Source organism: Anolis carolinensis, unplaced genomic scaffold (genome assembly GCF_035594765.1).
Source record: "Anolis carolinensis isolate JA03-04 unplaced genomic scaffold, rAnoCar3.1.pri scaffold_7, whole genome shotgun sequence".
NCBI classification, from domain to species: domain Eukaryota; kingdom Metazoa; phylum Chordata; class Lepidosauria; order Squamata; family Dactyloidae; genus Anolis; species Anolis carolinensis.
This window is the reverse complement of record NW_026943818.1, coordinates 11,966,522-11,992,583: the sequence shown is the minus strand read 5'-3', so window position 1 is coordinate 11,992,583 and position 26,062 is coordinate 11,966,522. Positions and strand designations below refer to the sequence as shown.

The 26,062-nt window shown below is 42.7% G+C and overlaps 1 protein-coding gene across 3 annotated transcripts in view; it reads right to left on the bottom strand.

Annotated features, from left to right (window-relative positions):
- Positions 1–26,062, bottom strand: part of rxra (retinoid X receptor alpha) — a 149,973-nt gene that overhangs the window by 21,084 nt on the left and 102,827 nt on the right. For 2 of the 3 annotated variants that reach the window (XM_062960655.1, XM_062960657.1), the window contains exons 2-6: positions 24,395–24,642; positions 14,311–14,461; positions 13,101–13,280; positions 4,617–4,673; positions 1,303–1,472 (exon numbers count right to left, since the gene is read on the bottom strand). In XM_062960655.1, coding sequence (XP_062816725.1) covers positions 1,303–1,472; positions 4,617–4,673; positions 13,101–13,280; positions 14,311–14,461; positions 24,395–24,642 — 806 coding nt within the window. The remainder of the gene's footprint in view (positions 1–1,302; positions 1,473–4,616; positions 4,674–13,100; positions 13,281–14,310; positions 14,462–24,394; positions 24,643–26,062) is intronic. The other variant, XM_062960656.1, reaches the window with a different exon arrangement.

Below are 26,062 nucleotides of genomic sequence, written 5' to 3'. Positions count from 1 at the left end.
GTGCGGGAATATCCCAGTTTTGAGCCGAATATCCGAATCTTCGAATATTTGTACGTTTTTGCAATTGGAAATCACGGATTTTTTTAAATCTGGGTTTGTTCCCGGATTTTAGATGTTTGTTCCTGATTGGTCAGTTCCTAAAAAGAAGGTGACGCTTGTGTAGAAGGCAAAAACATTGTCCTGGGAAGAGGAATTTCGTCTTTGTGGCAGGAAAATGAAGTTCATGGGGTGCAACAAGTACTTTCACATTAAGGAGTACACAACGAAACAGGAACAGACACTTTCAGACCACGAACAGAATGTCATCGTTACTGTAGTTAGACCTTGTTGTATGGCCATCTGTGCAGACAGGTTTCATGGTGTACTTGTGCCAGGGAGTAACAGGATGATGTTGCCAGATTATACATGTTGGTTCCTCATTGGGTGTATGCGGATAACACGGGTACAGTTTAGTAAATGGCAAAAACTTACTACTGGGTGTTGGGACATGGACGTGATGGAGAGGAATGTAAATAATGAGAGCCAAGTTCATGCATGTGACTAATAGGAATAGCCATGTATAACCCAGGAACAGCACCCTATTGTTCCATGCCACAACCAAATCTGTCTGGACAGATGGCCAGGCAACCAGGCTGTCAATAATGACAGTGTTCTGTTCCTGGCTTCAACGTGTGTGTTCCTGTTTGACAATGCAGTGCTGACTTGCAAGAAGTGGTCCTACCCCACGAGGTTTGTTTGTGTGGCAGATACTTCATGAAACGTCTGGCCAGCGACAAAGAATGGAACTTTTGCAGTGATTCGCATATCTGAATCTCCGCATATCCGAATCTCCGCATATCCGAATCTCCACATATCTGAATTTTGAGTTTAAAAAATACTGAGGTTTCAGGCGGAAGTTCTGCCATCTCGGCAGCCTCTAAATCTCGCACCTAAGCATCAGGTCTGGACAACAGAGGCAATGTCAGAGTAATTTATGCAGCGCAGCAGTAATGCACAACCACTTGTGTCTGGACACTCCCCAGTTCCAGCCACACATCAAGGTCATCACAGCTTCTCAGTAATTAACTCTTTACAGACTATAGTACACTCTGGATGATGCAATCAGTATGCAATACAAACCAAGACACAAATTGCATTTAAACACTATCTATACACAAATCCCACATTAACAGGCAGAACTCCCAGGACTAACAGGTCTGTATGTGGACCCTTCTGAAGTCCTGCGATTTTTTGCCCCTGTTGAAAACCTGTCATTTAGTTCTGTCTGGAAGTGCCCCGAGCTAGTAGGCAACCAAAACTTACTGAGTTTGGAGTCAGGCCCATGTTTGCTTCAATATACGTCTCCGTCTTTGGCTCTACAGCAAGCTCCGCTTCCAGAATCTTCTCCACGGGCATGTCCTCGTTTGCGTTGCTCGTCGACTCGACCTCATTCTCGTTGCGGTCCTTGCCCCGCTGCCTCTCTTCTTGGACAGCTGCAAATGGGAGAGAAAAGGAAGAAGAATCGGCCAGGGGCTTTCGAGAGAGAAAGCATTTCTCGAAGCGGGACTTGGGCATCCTCCAAGTTGGCATGCCTCATGTTCTAACGTTCTAGGGAACAACATGAACATGTGCGGCTACATGGGACACAACAAAGGGAAACAATTGTACATCATTTAATCCGTTTCTGTCATTACAAAGCTACTGTGGAGGAAACAGAATCAACAGACGACAGATTATGACAGATGTTCTAGATACTTGCTGTGTTCAAATAATATCGAATTCTTCCCGTTTGGACTAGATGGGCCCTGAGGGTCTCCAATTCTGGAACTGAATCCAGAAAATTCGGCCACAAAATCCCATTGAATCCCCACTTGGTCATGGAAATCCATTGAATCCCCACCTTAAGTCCACCTTAGGGTCACCATAAGCCAGAAAAGACTTGAAGGCACACAACTGGATTCTTTAGGGACATTTTCAAAAGAGAGGAAATTATAATATAATTAGTCATTCTTTGCCTTCTTTCCTTCCTTGGTACAGATGGAGAATAAGATCCATTTGGTGTCCAATAGCAAGTCAACAACCTGACCCAATGAATCAGTGGGTACTACCAATAAGTTGGTCCTGTCCCATCAACGTTGGGTCAATGGGCCCACTCTAGTTAGGAGTAACCAATAGGTCATGATGCTATAGTTGAATGTGTGTGTTTATATCTGTATATGAATATTTGGATCCTGTTGGTGACATAAAGCCCATATATGTCGATGTTTGTTGTAGAAGTGGGAATTTGCTACCTCCTTTCCACAATAACCGCTAGTCACCCAAGAGTTGCCCTCTTCCTATCTCCCCCAAAACAGCTATGAAGGTGAACAGCATTCGAGAAGCAACCAGCTCTATATTGCCAGACAAGGAATTATAACATTATCCTCCAAGACTTCTAAGAACATGTGCAATATGTCCATCAAGATGCAGAAAGACGCTTTTAGATGCCCCCCAACCAGTATTCCACCCATCAAGAGTCCTACAGAAGAAGAGAAGATACAGAGAAAGCAGACTTCGAGATGTATAGAACTTTACATGATCCTTATGTAGGATTGTGACCTGGATAAAGATACTTAATCCTTCACAAGTTCCATTACGGACAACACATGGTGAGATGGAGATGGACCTGAACTCTTGAAGGCTACACAGAGAAAGACTCCCAAATGTATAGAACTTTACACGATCCTTATGTAGGATCGTGACCTGTACAAAGTAGCCTAATCCTTCGCAAGGTCCATTATGGGATGAAGATGAACCTGAACTCTTGAAGGTTACGCAGTATTCCACCCCTAAAGAGTTCTACAGAAGAAGAGAAGACACAGAGAAAGGAGACACCCCGATGTATAGAACTTTACACAACCCTTATGTAGGATTGTGACCTGGAAAAAGATGACTAATCCTCCATAAGATCCACTATGGACAACTCATGTTGGGATGGAGATGAACCTGAACTCTTGAAGGCTACGCAGTATTCTGCCCCTCAAGAGACCTACAGAAGAAGAGAAGATACAGAGAAAGCAGACTCCCAGATGTATAGAACTTTACACGATCCTTATGTAGGATTGTGACCTGGACAAAGATGCCTAATCCTCCATAAGGTCCACAATGGACAAGTCATGGTGGGATGGAGATGAACCTAAACTCTTGAAGGCTACACAGTATTCCGCCCCTCAAGAGTCCTACAGAAGAAGAGAAGACACAGAGAAAGCAGACACCCAGATGTATAGAACTTTACACAAGCCTTATGTAGGACTGTGACCTGAACAAAGTAGCCTGATCCTCCATAAGGTTCACTACAGACAACGTATAGTGGGATGGAGGTGAACCTGAACTCTTGAAGACTACACAGAGAAAGACTCCCAGATGTATAGAACTTTATACGATCCTTATGTAGGATCGTGACCTGGACAAAGATACCAAATCCTCCATAAAGTCTACTACAGACAACTCATGGTGGGATGGAGGTGAACCTGAACTCTTGAAGACTACGCAGAGAAAGACTCCCATGTATAGAATTTTACGTGATTCTTATGTAGGATCGTGACCTGTACAAAGTAGCCTAATCCTCCGCAAGGTCCATTATGGACAATTCATGGTGGGATGGAGATGAACCTGAACTCCTGAAGGCTACGCAGTATTCCGCCCCTCAAGAGTCCTACGAAAGAAGAGAAGACACAGAGAAAGCAGACTCCCAGATGTATAGAACTTTACACAAGCCTTATGTAGGATCGTGATCTGTGCAAAGTAGCCCAATCCTCCATAAGGTCCACTACAGACAACTCATGGTGGGATGGAGGTGAACCTGAACTCTTGAAGACTACGCAGAGAAAGACTCTCAGATACATAGAATTTTACGCGATCCTTATGTAGGATCGTGACCTGTACAAAGTTGCCTAATCCTCCGCAAGGTCCACTATGGACAACTCCTGGTGGGATGGAGATGAACCTGAACTCCTGAAGGCTACGCAGTATTCCGCCCCTCAAGAGTCCTATGAAAGAAGAGAAGACACAGAGAAAGCAGACTCCCAAATGTATAGAACTTTACACAAGCCTTATTTAGGATCGTGATCTGTGCAAAGTAGCCCGATCCTCCGCAAGGTCCATTATGGACAACTCATGGTAGGATGGAGATGAACCTGAACTCCTGAAGGCTACGCAGTATTCTGCCCCTCAAGAGTCCTACAGAAGAAGAGAAGATACAGAGAAAGCAGACTCCCAGATGTATAGAACTTTACACAATCCTTATGTAGGATCGTGACCTGTACAAAGTAGCCTAATCCTCCACAAGGTCCATTATGGACAACTCATGGTGGGATGGAGATGAACCTGAACTCCTGAAGGCTAGGCCAGCAAAGAAATGCTCATAAATGGTGCTACAAGGAGGGTAAGAGTATACACCATAATTCGCATTTCTACAGATTTGATATTTACAACTTCACATACCTACACTCCAAAAATACATTCCCCCCATCTCTTGTCTTCTATGGTAGCTTCTAGCCCGAGTATGGTCAAAATAGAGGGTCCACTTTTGGATATATAAATATAAACAAGTTTTTGCTGCTTAACAGCTGGTCCAATAATATTTGAAAGGGGAATACCTTGTTCTTCCTGCCTTCCAGGGAGTCTTGTGGGCCGGGATGGATGGTGCTCCATCCCTGTAATAGAGTAAAAATTTGGAAATGAAACATTGCTGTAGTAAAACGCAGCGGCTGAGGCTGCGGTTCAGTAGTAATAGCAGTCGTCAACTTATGAGTCTTAATTTTGAGAGTGCCGTCAACATACAGGGCACTGCACGAAAGGAACAACTTGCCCACGAAAAGAAAAAAAATGGCTTATTGTATGACAATGGAATTGGGAGATTGGCCAAAACCTTTCTTACCCGGTTCAGTCTATATTATTTTCCCAGTGGTTTAATATTATTTCTAGGCATGTCCGATCGATGAAAAAAATGATTCAATTCTCGTTTCTAAAGTAGGGGGTGCTGGCGCTTCGATATAGAAAGTATTTCCGATTTTTTCACCCAAAAGTTTCGGATATTTCGGAAAATTCGTAATGATTCTAAATGTTTCTAAAATGGCGGACGCGCATGTGCAATCGCTACACACCGGGCTTGTATGGCAATCTTCCATGTGGACGCAGAGGACGTTAGCCTTCACCTTTGCATCCATCGTGGAAGCTTCTGATTGCCCGGGGAGCGGCAGCCATATTAGGCTGCGCTAAGCTCCCATTCAAGGTAGGTTGCAGAAACAATTTTTTTAAAATATTTTTAAAAATATATTTTAAAAAAAATTTTTTGGGGGGGGGGCAAATTAACGAAACATTAAGAGACAATTAGAGAATGGGCCAACAATGGTTCGAATTACATTGCTGGTTGCGCTGTGAGACAATGTCTCGGAATGCGTATCAAAAAGCGAGAACAATCCGAAATAATTCCGATATACGATTCAAAACGATTTTTTGGACATGTCTAATTATTTCTTGTTATTGTGGACTAAGGGGAGTTCTTGAAACCCAGACATGGATGACTCACCATTTCTAGGGTTTTGAGGTGGATGCTATAATTCAGAGGTTCTCAACCTGGGGTCCTCCAGATGTTTTTGGCCTACAACTCCCAGAAATCCAAGTCTGTTTTACTAACTGTTAGGATTTCTAGGAGATGAAGGCCAAAAACATCCGAAGACCCCAGATGGAGAACCACTGGTATACTCCCATGGACTGAAGAAATCATCCCCAAGACTCGCCATTTCCACTCTGCCACAAAGCCCCTACTCATAACAAACAAGTGAAACAGAGAAAACAAAATGTTATTTACATCAACAGATGGTTGACATTTCCTCCCCAGTTATTAGTCTTCCCGGAACACTCAAAGGCGCTTTAAGTCCTGCCTTAATGAGAAGGAAGGAAGGAAACAAGAGTAGGTTTCCAACCAGACGTGGTAATAGGAGGTTTGAAGGACCACTTGAAGAGAAGATCTGATGCCACCCAAGTCCAAGAAGAAGATACAAACATGAGATGCGAGGACAGAGCTGTTAAGAAGAGTGTGTGTCAAGGCAGGCATCCAGCCTCTTAAGAATCTCAGACTATATTTATTTATAGCCTGTTATAGAGAAGAACGCATGGTGCTTGCTATCCTTTGGCTGAGAGTACTTAGAAACACAGATGATACTATCGACAGCCAGGTATTAGTCCTTATAATGAAAATAAATTAATGTTCCCACTCCCTTTCAACTCAGAGTCCTAAAAAATTCGGATCTTTTACAATTAGCAAGTTACTGGTAATGGAGAACATGCAACTAGTCCTTACTATTGAAAAGTACCACGTACCCCTTCGGTTAAGGGCCGGGCTGTGGCGCAGCTGGCTAGTAACCAGCTGCAATAAATCACTAGTGACCGAGAGGTCATGAGTTCGAAGCCCGGGTCGGGTTAAGCCCCCGACCATTAAATAGCCCGGCTTACTGTTGACCTATGCAGCCCCGAAAGACATCTGTCAAGTAGGGAAATTTAGGTACACTTTATGTGGGAGGCTAATTTAACTAATTTACAACATCATAAAACTGCCAGCAAAAACACGAGGAAAGGAATGAGGAAGTACAGCCACTAGTGGACAGTGAAGCAACAGCTCCCCCTGTGGCCGGAATCGTGAAGCTGGAAAAAATGTTAAATGCCTCTGTGTCTGTCTATACTGTATGTTGTTTGTCTGTTGGCATTGAATGTTTGCCATATATGTGTTCACTAGCTGTGCCCGGCCACGCGTTGCTGTGGCGTTGTCTGGTGGTGTTGGTGAGAAATTGTTGAGGTAGTGGTGGTATTGAATATCTGTTGTATGGTTGTCTTTATGTTTAGTATGCACACTGAAGTGGATTATATGGCAGTGTGGAGTCAAGATAATCCAGTTCAAAGCAGATAATATAAGATTATAAATGGGTTATATAGCTGTGTGGAAGGGCCTTGAGTCTACACTGCTATATAATCCAGTTAAAATCTGATAATCTGTGGAAGAGGCCTAAGTGAGGCCTAACTGTGCCAGTCCCCTGGGCTGAGTAGGTTGCTAGGAGACCAAGTGGGCGGAGCTTAGCCTTCAAACTGGCAGCAATTGGATAAAAACTATTATTCCTCTCCCTCTAATTAGGACTTTATTTTTCTTTTCTTTTTGTTGTATCAACCTAGAGGCGTGGATGATGGGTTGTGTTGTCAAATTTCGAAGCTGGGGGGCCTGTAGTTTTGTTGTTTTGTCTGCTGCCCTGATGCCATCACTCTTGTATATATATAGATTGTAATCCGCCCTGAGTCCCCTTCGGGGTGAGAAAGAAGGGCGGAATATAAATACTGCAAATAAAATAAATAAAAAAGTCCCAATACAGACATCAAGTTACTAGGCCTTGTAATTGGCCCGATGGTATTGATAGCAAGTTACTAGTCCTTACAATTAATCCTAACCCAAATAAAATGATATTGAAAGCAAGTTATGAGTCTTTACAACTGTCTACAACCCAATTATCAAATACAGTTGATCGTACAGTAGAGTCTCACTTATCCAACACTCGCTTATCCAAGCTTCTGGATTATCCAAGCCATTTTTGTAGTCAATGTTTTCAATATATCGTGATATTTTGGTGCTAAATTCGTAAATACCGTAATTACAACATAACATTACTGCATATTGAACTACTTTTTCTGTCAAATTTGTTGTATAACATGATGTTTTGGTGCTTAATTTGTAAAATCATAACCTAATTTGATGTTTAATAGGCTTTTCCTTAATCCCTCCTTATTATCCAAGATATTTGCTTATCCAAGCTTCTGCCGGCCCGTTTAGCTTGGATAAGTGAGACTCTACTGTAAATAACAAGTCCTTGTAACTGACCCGAACTCAACATTAGATGATATTGATAGCAAGTTAATTACCGTATTTTTTTAATGCTTTAACTCAATATAAGACCACATTGAGATCAAGTTAGTAGTAGTCTTTGTAACCCAATATCAGGCAACATTGACAGTACCGTATATACTCGAGTATAAGCCAACCCGAATACAAGCCGAGGCACCTAATTTAATCACCGAACTGGGAAAATTTATTGACTCGAGTACAAGCTGAGGGTGGGAAATGCAGTTACTGGAAAGATTGGAGTGGGAGGTGGTACTTGAGGCATAAGTTCCAATGGATCATTTGGGCCACATAGTTGTGCCTCTGTTTGTAGTCTGTCTGTGCAATTTTCTTACAGCAGCTGAGGATATGATCAATGGTTTCGTCAGTTTCCTTGCAGGGTCTGCATTTTGGGTCATCAGCTGATTTTTCGATCTTGGCCTGAATTGCCTTTGTCCTGATGTCTTGCTCCTGGGCTGCAAGGATCAGGCCTTCTGTCTCCTTCTTCAGGGTCCCATTCGTGAGCCAGAGCCAGGTCTTCTCCTTCTCAGCTTTTCCTTCAATTTTGTCAAGGAACTTTCCATGCAATGCTTTGTTGTGCCAGCTGTCAGCTCTAGTTTGTAGTGCGGTTTTCTTGTACTGGTTTTTTGTCTGCTGTGCTTTGAGGAGTTTCTGATTTTTGACTTCAATCAAAGCAGGTTCTTCACTTTGCTTTACATCTTCTTCCAGGGCATGTTCTTCTTCTTTGACTGCTTGTTTCACTTGCAAGAGTCCTCTGCCCCCTGATCTTCTAGGCAGATATAGCCGGTCAACATCACTGCGAGGGTGCAGGGAATGATGAATGGTCATGAGTTTTCTTGTTTTTCTGTCCAAACTGTCCAGTTCCATCTATCTCCAGTTTATAATGCCAGCAGTATATCTTATGACAGGTATGGCCCAGGTGTTTATGTCCTTGGTGGTGTTGCCTCCATTGAGCTTGCTTTTGAGAATTTTTCTGACCCTTTGTGTGTATTCTTTACTGACCACAGTTTTCACATGTTCATGCTTGATGTAGTTCAGCTGTAGATATTTATAGGCCTCTGGCTGGTGACACTTTATTGTTTGGCCATTGGGCATATTTATGCCCTCACTTTCAAATGATTTTTCCCTTCTTCAATGCCACTGTCAAACATTTGTCCAAACCAAACTCCATGCTGATATCAGGGCTAAAAATTCAGACAGTGTTGGTCAGAGACTGGATTTCAGTTTCCGTTTTCCCATACAGCTTCAGGTCATCCATGTACATCAGATGCGAAATTTTGTGAGAATTCTTACATGTTTGATAGCCAAGATTTGTTACTTCTTCTTCTTCTTCTTCTTCTTCTTCTTATTATTATTATTATTATTATTATTATTATTATTAGATTCTCCCAAACTTTGCCAGAAGTCCCCCCAATCCTGGCCTATGGAGGAATCTTCTGTGGCTGTTCAGACTTCCCTTGGTTGGACTCCAACGTCCACCGAGTCCATTCCCTCCTTGTTCGGGGTGGGCCCCTTCCCGTTTCCTTCCAAACCAGTCTCCTTTGGAACCTCCTCCTCGGCTCTTCCCAGGAGAAGTGCCGAGCTTGACATTTCCAGCCACGGCACACGTGCAAGTCCTTGAATAACCCCCCGTAAATCAAGCATGTCAGATTTGCTTAGCGCTCGCTCTTCCCGGGGCTCCCTCGGCATCCATGGGAAGGGATTCTCTGGGCTGCGGCAAAGAACGCGTCCCGAGAAGGTTGGTCTTTTGAAGCGGAAACCACCTCAAAGCATCAAGGCAACAGGAAAGGCGAATCTCCATTTAGTAAAGACGCGGGAGGCACCAAAACAGAACTTCGCCCGTCTTAACTATTATTATTATTATTATTATTATTATTATTATTATTATTATTGACACAAAGATGTTGTATGACACAGCAAACAAGATAGATATGCTGGATTTCGTATCACAAAATCACAAGTCGAACACTTCCCAAGTGTCTAGGACTGTGTGGTGTATTTTCGGATGATGCGTGCAGATCCCAGCAGGGTGGCCTTTTGCAATTGGCAGATCGTAATTTTGTCAATGTCTATTGTTTCCAAATGCCGGCTGAGATCTTTTGGCATGGCACCCAGTGTGCCCATCACCACCGGGACCACCTGCACTGGTTTCTGCCAGAGTCTTTGAAGTTCAATCTTGAGGTCCTGATAGCGGCTGAGTTTTTCCTGTTGTTTTTCATCAATGCGACTGTCACCTGGGATGGCGACATCAATTATCCAAACCTTGTTCTTTTCCACAACTGTGATATCTGGTGTGTTGTGTTCCAGAACTTTGTCAGTCTGGATTCGGAAGTCCCACAGTATCTTTGCGTGTTCATTTTCCACGACCTTTGCTGGTTTGTGATCCCACCAGTTCTTTGCTGCTGGGAGGTGGTACTTGATGCATAAGTTCCAATGGATCATTTGGGCCACACAGTTATGCCTCTGTTTGTAGTCTGTCTGTGCAATTTTCTTACAGCAGCTGAGGAGATGATCAATGGTTTCGTCAGCTTCCTTGCAAAGGCCTTAATTGCCTTTGTTCTGATGGCTTGCTCCTGGGCTGCAAGGATCAGGCCTTTATTATTATTATTATTATTATTATTATTATTATTATTATTATTATTATTATTATTATTATTGACACAAAGACATAGTATGACACAGCAAACGAGATCTATATCCTGGATTTCGTATCACAGAATCACAAGTCGAACACTTCCCAAGTGTCTAGGACTGTGTGATGTATATTATTATTATTATTATTATTATTATTATTATTAGTATGACATAGCAAACGAGATCTATATGCTGGATTTCGTATCACAAAATCACAAGTCGAACACTTCCTAAGTGTTTAGTACTGTGTGATGTATATTATATTATTATTATTATTGACACAACGACGTTGTATGACACAGCAAACAAGATAGTTATGCTGGATTTTGTTTCACAAAATCACAAGTCAAACACTCACTCATATTATTATTATTATTATTATTGTTGTTGTTGTTGTTGTTGTTGTTGTTGTTGTTGTTGTATTTATATCTGTGGACATTATTCCACAGATATATACACCCCACTTGCCTAATTTCCAACAATTTTCCTACAGTGATAATAATAATAATAATAATAATAATAATAATAATAATAATAATAATAATAATAATAATAATAGTGTTTGCTGTGGACTCATCTTGTTGTGTTTCAAATAATAATAATGCATCATCCAAAAATACATCACACAGTCAGTCCTAGACACTTGGGAAGTGTTTGACTTTGTGATACGAAATCCAGCATATCTATCTGGTTTGCTGTGTCATAACAAAATAATAATAATAATAATAATAATAATAATAATAATAATAATAATAATAATAATAATTCAATGTGTTGTCAAAGGCTTTCATGGCCAGAATCACAGGATTGCTGTGAGTCGTTCGGGCTGTGTGGCCATGTTCCAGAAGCTTTCTCTCCTGACGTTTCGTCCACATCTGTGGCAGGCGTCCTCAGAGGTTGTGAGGTGGATGTCCCACCCAGGGACATCATTTCACCCCACCTGCCTAGTTTCCAGCAGACCTCAGAACCTCCAAGATCTCCAACCATTTCTTTAAAAGAGGTTATGTGTGTGTAAGTCACCAACAGGAATCCAGTCTATTTGGACGTTAACGGAGGGAACTCGCCGGGGAAGGAAAGCTTCTTCTAATGAGAACGTTTCAATATCAACGGTACTCAAAACGGTGAGGCCCACAGGCCAACTTACCTGGACTGGAATCTCACTGGTTACTCCTAAGTAGAGTTGCTGAATCAATAATCAGACAGTGTGTTAACTAGTGATGTGCATTTGTATAGAATCGCTGTTCATTTTGTTTAGTTTCATTCGTTTTGTATCACATTTGCATTTGTCGCCATTTCCGAATAGAATAGAATTTTCGTCTCGCTTACGAAAAAAAATGGGCTTCTCTCAGACTCAGCTTAGGGTCCCAGAATAACTATTGTTATTAATATTATTATTAATAATATTAATATTAATTAATACCCACTGGCACACATCAGCTATCATGGGGAAGCACTCCTCTCTCAGATTCAGCTTTGGGTCCCAGAGTAACTATTGTTATTAATACTAATTTTATTATTATTAACACCCATTTAGTACATGTCAGATGTCATGGGGAAGCAGGCCTCTCTCGAACTCAGCTTAGGGTCCCAGAATAACTATTGTTATTAATATTATTATTATTATTAACACCCATTGGAACACATCAGATTTCATGGAGAAGCAGGCCTCTCTCAGACTCAACTTTGGGTCCCAGAGTAACTATTGTTATTAATATTAATATTATTATTAACACCCATTGGCACACATCAGATGTCATGGGGAAGCGGACCTCTCTCAGACTCAGCTTTGGGTCCCAGAGTAACTATTGTTATTAATATTATTATTAACACCCATTGGCACACATCAGATGTCATGGGGAAGCGGGCCTCTCTCAGACTCAGCTTTGGGTCCCAGAGTAACTATTGTTATTAATATTAATATTATTATTAACACCCATTGGCACACATCAGATGTCATGGGGAAGCGGGCCTCTCTCAGACTCAGCTTTGGGTCCCAGAGTAACTATTGTTATTAATATTAATATTATTATTAACACCCATTGGCACACATCAGATGTCATGGGGAAGCGGACCTCTCTCAGACTCAGCTTTGGGTCCCAGAGTAACTATTGTTATTAATATTATTATTAACACCCATTGGCACACATCAGATGTCATGGGGAAGTGGGACTCTCTCAGACTCAGCTTTGGGTCCCAGAATAACTATTGTTATTAATATTAATATTATTATTAACACCTATTGGCACACATCAGATGTCATGGGAAAGTGGATCTCTCTCAGACTCAGCTTAGGGTCCCAGAATAACTATTGTTATTAATATTATTATTTTTAACACCCATTGGAACACATCAGATACTAAACGAATAGACGAATGAAACAGATGAAACAAATACTGTGCACATCACTAGTGTTTACACAGAAATAAATCCCATTGATTCAACAAGTCTATTCTAGCTCAAGAGTAGTTCAAGTCTCCTCTATGCAATGCTCAAGTCTAGGCTTTGACCATATTGGTGTGAAGATCTGCCCTAACAACGTTCTCCTACCGCCTTTGTGCCTTACCTTCCCTTTTCATGCCCATCGCAAGACACTTCTGGTACCGGCAATATTGGCATCGGTTCCGCTGGCGCTTGTCAATCAAGCAGTCCTTATTGTCGCGGCAGGTGTAGGTCAAGTCCTTCCGCACCGTCCTCTTGAAGAAGCCCTTGCAGCCCTCACAGCTGTAGACGCCGTAATGTTTACCTGTGGACAGAGAGCAAGTACTGTGTTTACGGCTCAGATCAATCCTACCGATTTGGGAAGAATCCCAAATTTTGGTCTTCCGGGTGTTTTGGGTGACATCTTCCAGGATTTCCGACCATTGGGCAACCTGGTTCGACTCTTGAGTCCTGAAGCCCACAACATCTGGAGGACCAACAATTGGGAAACACTATCAAGTCTATCAACTCATGTCCAAAGGAAGAATCCCAAATTTCAGTCTTCCAGGTGTTTTGGATGACATCTCCCAGAATTTCCGACCATTGGGCAACCTGGTTGGACTTTTGAGACCTGAAGTCCACAACATCTGGAGGACCAACAATTGGGAAAAACTATCAAGTCCATCAACTCATAATGAATTCCTTGTCCAAAGGAAGGATCCCAAATTTTGGTCTTCCGGGTGTATTGGATGACACCTCCCAGAATTTCCGACCATTGGGCAACCTGGTTGGACTCTTGGGTCCTGAAGTCCACAACATCTGGAGGACCAACAATTGGGAAACACTATCAAGTCCATCAACTCATGTCCAAAGGAAGAATCCCAAATTTCAGTCTTCCGGGTGTTTTGGATCACATCTCCCAGAATTTCCGACCATTGGGCAACCTGGTTCGACTCTTGAGTCCTGAAGCCCACAACATCTGGAGGACCAACAATTGGGAAACACTATCAAGTCTATCAACTCATGTCCAAAGGAAGAATCCCAAATTTCAGTCTTCCAGGTGTTTTGGTTGACATCTCCCAGAATTTCCGACCATTGGGCAACCTGGTTGGACTTTTGAGACCTGAAGTCCACAACATCTGGAGGACCAACAATTGGGAAACACTATCAAGTCCATCAACTCATGTCCAAAGGAAGAATCCCAAATTTCAGTCTTCCAGGTGTTTTGGATGACATCTCCCAGAATTTCCGACCATTGGGCAACCTGGTTGGACTTTTGAGACCTGAAGTCCACAACATCTGGAGGACCAACAATTGGGAACCACCATTTAAAACCCTTCCATGGCTGGCATTACCTGAAGATCGGTCGCCACAGATGGCACATATGTGCTTGGTGAAGGAGGCCATGGCCGATGAAGGATGAACTGGCACTTTAAGGACGCCATTGATGCCCAAGGGAGGCTTGATGTCTTCCGTGCTGCTCACCGGATTCATGGGAGAGTTGAGCTGCGAGATCAAGAAAAGGGGGGAAAAATCCAGAATATTCAATAAAGTAACATAAAATGACAGGATGTTGGTATTTTTGCTTTTGAGTCTCCTCCGAATGAGATAAAGCAGGGCAATGGTCATTATTATTATTATTATTATTATTATTATTATTATTATTATTATTATTATTATTATTATTATTATTATTATTATAACATGCCCTGGCAGAATATGTAAAGCAAAGTGAAGAACCTGCTTTGATTGAAGTCAAAAATCAGAAACTCCTCAAAACACAGCAGACAAAGAATCAGTACAAGAAAACCGCACTACAAACTAGAGCTGACAGCTGGCACAACAAAACATTGCATAGAAAGTTCCTTGACAAAATTGAAGGAAAACCTGACAAGGAAAAGACCTGGCTCTGGCTCACGAATGGGACCCTGAAGAAGGAGACAGAAGGCCTGATCCTTGCAGCCCAGGAGCAAGACATCAGAACAAAGGCAATTAAGGCCAAGATCGAAAAATCAGCTGATGACCCAAAATGCAGACTGTGCAAGGAAACTGACGAAACCATGGATCACATCCTCAGCTGCTGTAAGAAAATCGCACAGACAGACTACAAACAGAGGCCCAAATGATTCATAGGAACTTATGCCTCAAGTACCACCTCCCAGCAGCAAAGAACTGGTGGGATCACAAACCTGCAAAAGTATTGGAAAATGAGCACGCAAAGATACTGTGGGACTTCCGAATCCAGACTGACAAAGTTCTGGAACACAACACACCAGACATCACAGTTGTGGAAAAGAAAAAGGTTTGGATCATTGATGTTGCCATCCCAGGTGACAGTCGCATTAATGAAAAACAACAGGAAAAACTCAGCTGCTATCAGGACCTCAAGACTGAACTGCAAAGACTCTGGCAGAAACCAGTGCAGGTGGTCCCGGTGGTGATGGGCGAACTGGGTGTTGTGCCAAAAGATCTCAGCCGGCAACAATAGACATTGACAAAATTACGATCTGTCAACTGCAAAAGGCCACCCCACTGGGATCTGCACGTATCATCCGAAAATACATCACACAGTCCTAGACACTTGGGAAGTGTTCGACTTCTGATTTTGTGAAACGAAATCCAGCATATCTATCTTGTTTGCTGTGTCATATAATAATAATAATAATAATAATAATAATAATAATAATAATAATAATAATAATAATACAGTCCTAGACACTTGGGAAGTATTCAACTTGTGGTTTTGTGATACGAAATCCAGCATATCTATCTTGTTTGCTGTGTCATAATAAAATAATAATATAATATATAATAAACATATTATGCTATACTAATAATATAATATATTAGCTTTGCCCGGCCACACGTTGCTGTGGTTTATGGGAATCATTTGTTGGCCTTACAGCTTCAAAACCTGTTTGCTTCCTGCCTGGGAGAATCCTTTGTTGGGAAGTGTTAGCTGTCCCTGATTGTTTCCTGTCCGGAATTCCCAATTTCCCTACTTTCAGTGTTGCTCTTTATTTACTGTCCTGCTTTTAAAGTTTATATTGTTCTGTATTAATATACCATAGTAATTATTTCATATTTCAGTAGAGTCTCACTTATCCGACATTCACTTATCCTTTTAGTAGTCAATGTTTTTGTAGTCAATGTTTTCAATACATTGTGATATTTTGGAGTTAAATTCATAAATACAGTAATTACTACATAACATTACTGTGTATTGAACTGCTTTTCCTGTCAAATGTGTTGTAAAACATGATGTTTTGGTGCTTAATTTGTAAAATCATAACCTAATTTGATGTTTAATAGACTTTTTCTTAATCCCTCTTTATTATATAACGTTTTCGCTTATCCAATGTTCTGCCGGCCCGTTTATGTTGGATAAGTGAGACTCTACTGCAGGGGTCCCCAAACTTTTTAAGCCGAGGGCCGGTCCACAATCCTTCAGACTGTTGAGGGGCCGGATTATCATTTGAAAACAAAAATACAAACAAATTCTGATGCACACTGCACATGTCTTATTTGTAGTGCAAAAGCAACAACAACAACAACGAAAGAACAATACAATATTTAAAAATAAAAATAATTTTAACCAACATACATTTATCAGGATTTCAATGGGAAGTGTGCTTCTGCTTCTGGCCAATGAGATAGTCAAGTTAATTAGGGTTGTTGTTGTTGTTGTTGTTGTTGTTGTTGTTGTTGTTGTGTGCCTTCAAGTCATTTCAGACTTTGGGCGAGCCTAAGTCTAAAATGTATTTATTTATTATTTATTTATTTACTGCATTTATTTACTACATTTGTATCACACCCTTCTGACCCCAAAGGGGACTCAGAGTGGCTTACAAATTATATGTACATACAATATATTATATTATTAGCATAGCACAATATTAGCATTATATATTACTATATTGAACTATACCACTATACTATAATATTATTAGTAATATTATATGTAATATAGAATATATAATTAATATTATTATATGGTATTATTATTAGTGTTATATTGTATTACATTATAATATTATTATCAATATTATATGTATATACAATATATTATATTATAAAACTGAGGGCGGGGGCCAGGCAAATGACCTCGGAGGGCCACATCCGGCCCCCGGGCCTTAGTTTGGGGACCCCTGCTCTACTGTATGTATTTCTAATTCGACACAATGTCAAGACACACTGGATCCTGATCAAGTTTCCCATTCTAAAGAAGGCCCCCATGTTGTTCTCCCTCCAAGTCTTGCGGAATCACTAAAAAGCCCCGCTTTTGGATTTCTGAGCTTGCGATTCCCGTCTCCGCTGGGGGCCCCACTGGTGACAGAACTCCCCCTTCGAGTCAGCTGCCCCAGTTCCTCCCTCGACTTTGGCAAAGGAAGCCTGGGTGTTTCTCACAAGGACAGGAAACCCAAGGCTTTCGCTGCCAACTTCCCATTCGCCCGGCGCCAGCTTCGAGGGGGGAGCGTCGGTAGAAGGAAGACGGCGAGAGACGTCTTTCGCAGCAGGAAATGTCTTTTTTAAAAAAAAAAAACAGAAGTGACTTCTGGACACTTTCAGTTTGGGAGGAAAAAATAACTATAAGTGTGGAATGAAATGTAATGCCTCCACCTTCGTAACTCCTCAACAGATGGCAGTCCTGGTACCAGCTTGTTCGGTAGACTCTCCTCTACAGTTAGTTCCATTTGGCGGGAAGCCTTAGCATTGAACGGTTGTGTTGTTAAAGTGCCAAGTATGGAACCCTGCGCAGACAGAGAAGTCTTAGCATTGAACGGTTGTGTTGTTAAAGTGCGAAGTATGGAACCCTGCGCAGACGGAGAAGTCTTAGCATTGAACGGTTGTGTTGTTAAAGTGCCAAGTATGGAACCCTGCGCAGACGGAGAAGTCTTAGCATTGAACGGTTGTGTTGTTAAAGTGCGAAGTATGGAACCCTGCGCAGACGGAGAAGTCTTAGCATTGAACGGTTGTGTTGTTAAAGTGCCAAGTATGGAACCCTGCGTAGACGGAGAAGCCTTAGCATTGAACGGTTGTGTTGTTAAAGTGCGAAGTATGGAACCCTGCGCAGACGGAGAAGCCTTAGCATTGAACGGTTGTGTTGTTAAAGTGCGAAGTATGGAACCCTGCGCAGACGGAGAAGTCTTAGCATTGAACGGTTGTGTTGTTAAAGTGCGAAGTATGGAACCCTGCGCAGACGGAGAAGCCTTAGCATTGAACGGTTGTTTTGTTAAAGTGCGAAGTATGGAACCCTGCGCAGACGGAGAAGTCTTAGCATTGAACGGTTGTGTTGTTAAAGTGCGAAGTATGGAACCCTGCGCAGACGGAGAAGCCTTAGCATTGAACGGTTGTGTTGTTAAAGTGCGAAGTATGGAACCCTGCGCAGACGGAGAAGTCTTAGCATTGAACGGTTGTGTTGTTAAAGTGCGAAGTATGGAACCCTGCGCAGACGGAGAAGCCTTAGCATTGAACGGTTGTTTTGTTAAAGTGCGAAGTATGGAACCCTGCGTAGACGGTCGGTCAATGCGACTTAAGCAACATGAAGTCATTGGAGATTTATTGGAGATTCCCAAATGAGATTCACCAGAGAATGCAAGCTGTTTATGGTGATTGTGTTGATGTGAGTTCTGTGCATCATTGGGTGAGCAAGCTTAGAGATGTTGAGGTGTCCGATCGATGAAAAAAATGTTTCAATTCTCGTTTCTAAAGTGGGGGCACTGGCCCTTCGATATAGAAAGTATTTCTGATTTTTTCACCCAAAAATTTCGGATATTTCCGAAAATTCATAATGATTCTAAATGTTTCTAAAATGGCGCATGCGCAATTGCCAAAAAAAAAAAAAAAAGGTACCCGAGGGGGGGGGGACTTTTACAGGGCTCTCCCGCCCTCATTTCTTGAGCTATCCTCATCAAATTTGCAATGCCCTTGCAAGTTGTGCAAAGATACTTTGAAAACTAGAAATTCCCTTGCTATATTTGTAAGCAAGAAGGACACTGGAAATCAATGGTGTCTCTGGCTATGTAATCCCACAAGCCTCAACCCAATGCCTTCCATTAGAAATGGACCAAGCAATGCCCTGGCAAGGAGTGCAAAGATACTTTGAAAACTAGAAATTCCCTTGCTAAGAAAAAGAACCAGCAACAAAACCCTTTGCGTCCATCGTGGAAGCTTCTGATTGGCCGGTGAGCGGCAGCCATGTTAGGCTGCGCTAAGCTCCCATTCAAGGTAGGTTGCAGAAACAAAAACAATTTTTAAAATATTTTTTAAAATATATTTTTTTAAAAAAATTGGGGGGGGAATTAACGAAACATTAAGAGACAATTAGAGAATGGGCCAACAATGGTTCGAATTACATTGCTGGTTGCGCTGTGAGACAATGTCTCGGAATGCGTATCAAAAAGCGAGAACAATCCGAAATAATTCCGATATACGATTCAAAACGATTTTTTGGACATGTCTAATAGATAGATAGATTTGCACAACTACCTAGGAGTGGGTTGATAGGCTAGTAGGCCGGGATACTTTGTATCTATACATGGTTTTAATGTATGTATGGGTAAGTGTGTACGTTTTGTATGTTTCACATGTTTTGACATGGTCAAAATTGACTAATCAATAAAGAGTTGTTGTTGTTGGTATTAAAAAAAAGAAAAAGAAACCGGGAGATCAGGTGGGCTTGTCGCGATGATGCTCTGCCTGCATTGCGGCGTTCTCCTGGTGCCCATCTGCTCAGCTAGGTCTCTGGCGCCAACCAAGCGCAACCCGATTGCAAGTGACACCTGCCATCTGATGCAGAGCACCTTCCATCAGTGCCACCTCCGCACCCGTTGATGCCAGGGCGTCGTGGGCCGGCAATGGAGGATGGCACCGAAAAAAGACAACTCCGAGACGCCGGCTACCTGTTCCTCGCTCCTTTCCGTGCAAGCTCAGGTAGAAAGAAGGGCGCAAGACGGAACAGATTGCCAAACTCACTCGGGCATGAGCGTCTTGAGCATTTCCGCCAGGAAAAAACCACTTAAGACAGGCCATGAGTAAATGAATCGGAGCGACCGCAACGTAGCACCGTGGTCCAATAAGCATCGCCCGTGTCTCCACCCTTCTCGCCGCCCTACACCCCCCCCTTTCCCGCCCCACTTCTGTTTATTCCTGGGCTTTTGCATTGCGTGACCGGCTCTAAAAATAGACACGGCAGTTTCTCCCCAGGGAAATGTGGAGCAGGAGCCGGGAAGGCACGGGCTCTTCTTCTCGCTCGAGATATCCGGCTGGAGAAGAAGGCAAAGCAAGGGGTTCCGATCCGCCCTTTGATGGGACTTTGGGGAGATGTCTCTGTCAACCCAGAGCACCCAGTTTGGGGGTGTTGTTATTGCGAATCAAAGCTCTTCAAAGAAAGCGGGAAATTGTAAATCCGTTGAGAAGTTTGGAGAAAGGTTTCCCCTGACGTTAAGTCCAGTCGTGTCCGGCTCTGGGGGTTGGTCTCATCTCCATTTCTAAGTTGAAGAGCCAGCATATTTATTATTATTTATTATGACACAGCAAACAAGATAGACATGCTGGATTTCATATCACAAATCACAAGTCGAACACTTCCCAAGTGTCTAGGACTGTGTGATGTATATTATTATTATTATTATTTTATTATGACACAGCAAACAAGATAGATATGCTGGATTTCATATCACAAATCACAAGTCGAACACTTCCCAAGTGTCTAGGACTGTGTGATGTATTATTATTATTATTATTATTATTATTATTATTATTATTATTATTATTATTATTATTATTATTTTATTATGACACAGCAAACAAGATAGATATGCTGGATTTCATATCACAAATCACAAGTCGAACACTTCCCAAGTGTCTAGGACTGTGTGATGTATTATTATTATTATTATTATTATTATTATTATTATTATTATTATTATTTTATTATGACACAGCAAACAAGATAGATATGCTGGATTTCATATCACAAAACCACAAGTCGAACACTTCCCAAGTGTCTAGGACTGTGTGATGTATTTTCGGATGATGCGTGCACATCCCAGCAGGGTGGCCTTTTGCAGCTGGCAGATCGTAATTTTGTCAATGTCTATTGTTTCCAAATGCCGGCTGAGATCTTTTGGCACGGCACCCAGTGTGCCCATCACCACCGGGACCACCTGCACTGGTTTCTGCCAGAGTCTTTGAAGTTCAATCTTGAGGTCCTGATAGCAGTTGAGTTTTTCCTATTGTTTTTCGTCAATGCGACTGTCACCTGGGATGACGACATCAATGATCCAAACCTTTTTCTTTCCCACAACTGTGATGTCTGGTGTGTTGTGTTCCAGAACTTTGTCAGTCTGGATTCGGAAGTCCCACAGTATCTTTGCGTGCTCATTTTCCAAGACTTTTGCAGGTTTGTGATCCCACCAGTTCTTTGCTGCTGGGAGGTGGTACTTGAGGCATAAGTTCCAATGGATCATTTGGGCCACATAGTTGTGCCTCTGTTTGTAGTCTGTCTGTGCAATTTTCTTACAGCAGCTGACGAGATGATCAATGGTTTCATCGGTTTCCTTGCACAGTCTGCATTTTGGGTCATCAGCTGATTTTTCGATCTTGGCCTGAATGGCCTTTGTCCTGATGTCTTGCTCCTGGGCTGCAAGGATCAGGCCTTCTGTCTCCTTCTTCAGGGTCCCATTTGTGAGCCAGAGCCAGGTCTTCTATTATTATTATTATTATTATTATTATTATTATTATTATTATTATTATTATTATTATATTAGTAAAGGTAAAGGTTTCCCCTGATGTTAAGTCCAGTCATGTCCAACTCTGTGGGTTGGTGCTCATCTCCATTTCTAAACCGAAGAGCCGGCATTGTCCATAGACTCCTGCAAGGTCATGTGGCCACTGGCATGACTGCATGGAGCGCCGTTACCTTCCCGCCGGAGCGGTACCTATTGATCTACTCACATTGGAATGTTTTCAAACTGCTAGGTTGATAGAAGCTGGAGCAACAACAGGCAGAAAGGGAAGGGTGACAATATAGTGAACACATAGAGCGCCATTACCTTCCTGCTGGAGCAGTAGCTATTTATCTACTCACCGCTGTTTTTGATCTGTTAGGTAGGCAGTGAGCTGGGCTGAAGATCGGGTGCTCACCCCAACCCGGGCTTCGAACTGCCAACCTTTCAATTTGTAAGATTTATTGCAGTTGGTGGTTAACCTGCTGTGCTAAAACCCAACCCATTCCCCTAAGGTCATGTGGCCCTTGCCTTCTCGCCGGAGCAGTACCTATTCATCTACTCACATTTGCATGTGTTCGAACTGCTAGTTTGGCAGAAGCTGGGACTAACAGCGGGTGCACACTCCCCTCCCCAGATTCATTGTCCGTATACGACTCCAACGTCATGTGGCTAGCATGACTGCTTGGAGCGCCGTTACTTTCCCGCCATAGCAGTACCTATTGATCTACTCATATTAGCATGTTTCTGAACTGCTAGGTTGGCAGAAGCTGGGGCTAACAGCAGATGCTCATTCCCCTCCCCAGATTCATTGTCTGTACATGCCTCCAAAGTCATGTGGCTGGCATGACTACCTTCCCGCTGGAGCGGTACCTATTGATCTACTCACATTGGCATGTTTTCGAACTGCTAGGTTGTCAGAAGCTGGAGCTAACAGCGGGCACTCACTCCGCTCCTCGGATTCATTGTCCATATACGACTCCAACATCATGCAGCTGGCATGACTGCATGGAGCGCTGTTACTTTCCCGCCGGAGCGGTACCTATTGATCTACTCACATTAGCATGTTTCTGAACTGCTAGGTTGGAAGAAGCTGGGGCTAACAGCAGGTGCTCACTCCCCTCCCCAGATTCATTGTCCGTATACGACTCCAACGTCATGTGGCTAGCATGACTGCATGGAGCACCGTTACTTTCCCTCCATAGCAGTACCTATTGATCTACTCACATTAGCATGTTTCTGAACTGCTAGGTTGGCAGAAGCTGAGGCTAACAGCGGGCACTCACTCTGCTCCTCGGATTGTCCATAGATTCCTCCAACATCATGCGGCCGGCATGACTGCATGGAGCGCCGTTACTTTCCCTCCATAGCAGTACCTATTGATCTACTCACATTAGCATGTTTTCGAACTGCTAGGTTGGCAGAAGCTGGGGCTAACAGCGGGTGCTCACTACATTCCCTGGATTCGAACCTGCGACCTTTCGGTCTGCAAGTTCAGCAGCTCAGTGCTTTAACACACCAAGCAAAAGGCCTACTAGCAGGTGTAGGGCTCCTTCCTTCCCAGAGAGAAGCCGGAGTAAATAAAGCTATTGCCGTCGGCAGGTGGTGGCCCAATTCTCGCCAGACGGATATCCATGACACAGATCCACACGGCTGCCCAAGCCAAGCCAGCAACAGGTGGCCGCCTCCATCAGCTTGGACTATTTTTATCCCAAGGGCTTATCTCCTTGGCGTGGGAGGGTTCTCCCGCATTCTTGCTTCCTTTTTTTTTTCCTTCCCAACCCACCGCCTCCTGTCTCAATCAGAGCCGGTCCAACAATGAGGCGAATTAAGCAGTCGCTTGGGGCGCAAAACATATGGGGGCGCAGTTGAGACTGCTTTTTCTGTTGATTTCTCCAACATTTTCGCTTATCCGACGCTTTTATTTTTCAGTAATTGGTTTGGGGGGGAAGGCGCCAAAATTCTGTTCGCCTACACTTGAAAATTACCTAGGGCCGGTTCTGGTCTCAATGAGTAGCAAAACAAGTAACCACTGCTACCCATTGCCACTGCGATTCTAGGCTGTGTCAACAGGAGCAACAAGTGTAGATCAAAATAATGTACATTGCTATAGTATTTCAGAAATTGCTTTTCTATTCCTTTTCTATCAAAGTATGCGATGTCTTCCTCTTGAATTTTATCAATACATTGTGACTGTTTTCTTTTGTTCACCTTCCACGCTAACCACTTTCCTACCTTGTTTGCGTTCTCAAAGTTTTGTTGTTTTACACATGTCATTTTCTTCCCTGTTTCTTCCAAGTTTTGTTCTTCTATATTTCTTTTTAGAACCTCCAGTTTAAAAATAATTTCTTTATCTTTTGGATTAATCTTTAATTTTTCCTCTAAACTGGCTATCTTGTCCATTAGTTTCTTCTGTTTTGCTCTTTTGTCTTTATTTTTCCTTATACTGTGTTGAATGAAATGTCCTCTTATGTACACTTTACTCGCCTCCCATATGCAGGCTATGTCAGTATCTTCTTCCCTATTTAGTTGGAAATATTCCCTTAGTAGTCCCTTGTATCTCTCTTGTTCTGAGGGATCTTTTATCAACAAATCATTTAGCCTCCACCTGTATTCTCTATTTGTGTTCCTTTTGTTCACTATTAAAATTTCGATAGGCCGCATCAACAGGAGCAACGAGTGTAGATCAAAATAATGTGACATTGCTCACCTGCGGGCTATTCGTTCCGAACCCAAGGCCAGGGGACGGTCCGGATATCGAGTGCGTCCCCATGGCAGAGCTGATGACGGAGAACGGAGGCCCCATGCCGTTGATGGGCGAATTCAGGGTGCTGATGGGCGAGTGGAGCTGGGCGTGAGACCCCAGGGGGCCCATCGGCGGGTGCAGGGAAGGGGCACCCATAGGACCCCGGCTCGTCGGAGAACTCAAGGAGGTGGAATTGACCTGGGTGGAGAAATCTGGAAAGGAAAAGAAAGAGAGCGTCAAAAAACTGGCATTCGTTTCAGACTTCTCCATCAGATTTCTGGAGCTCAAACCCTCAAAGCAAGCGTTATTGACCATTCACACAATCAACATTTACTTACTATGTACACTTGGGTATAAGTCTACCCCATGTGTACGTCTACCCCATGTATACGTCTACCCCAGGCATAAGTCTACCTCATGTAAAAGTCAACATTTACTTACTATGTACACTTGGGTATAAGTCTACCCCATGTGTACGTCTACCCCATGTATACGTCTACCCCAGGCATAAGTCTACCTCATGTAAAAGTCTACCCCATGTCTACGTCAACCTTGTGTATAAGTCTACCCCATGTATACGTTTCAGACTTCTCCATCAGATTTCTGGAGCTCAAACCCTCAAAGCAAGCGTTATTGACCATTCACACAATCAACATTTACTTACTATGTACACTTGGGTATAAGTCTACCCCATGTGTACGTCTACCCCATGTATACGTCTACCCCAGGCAGAAGTCTACCTCATGTAAAAGTCTACCCCATGTCTACGTCAACCTTGTGTATAAGTCTACCCCATGTATACGTCTACACCATGTGTATGTCTATCCCATGTATACATCTACCTCATGTATAAGTCTACCCCATGTATAAAACTACCCCAGGTGTACGTCTATCCCATGTATATGTCTACCCCATGTGTAACATCTACCCTATGTATAAGTCTACCCCATGTATAAAACTACCCCAGGTGTACGTCTATCCCATGTATACGTCTACCCCATGTGTAACATCAACCCTATGTATAAGTCTACCCCATGTATAAAACTACCCCATGTTTACATCTATCCCATGTATACGTCTACCCCATGTATACATCTACACCATGTGTATGTCTATCCCATGTATACATCTACCTCATGTATAAGTCTACCCCATGTATAAAACTACCCCAGGTGTACGTCTATCCCATGTATACGTCTACCCCATGTGTAACATCAACCCTATGTATAAGTCTACCCCATGTATAAAACTACCCCAGGTTTACGTCTATCCCATGTATACGTCTACCCCATGTATACGTCGACCTTGTGTATATACATCACATATACATCTAACTCAGGCATAAGCCTACCCCATGCATAAGCCTACCTCAGGCATAAGTCTGTCCCATGTATAAGTCTCCCCCGTGTATAAGTCTACCCCATGTATATGTTGACCTTGTGTATAAGTCTACCCCATGTATACGTCTATCTCATGCATGTCTACCTCATGCGTAAGTCTACCCCACGTATACGTCTACGCCATGTGTACGTCTACCCCATGTATAGGTCTACCCTGTGTATAAGTCTACCCCATGTATAAGTCTATCCCACGTGTACGTCTACCCCATGAATATGTTTACCCGCATGTATA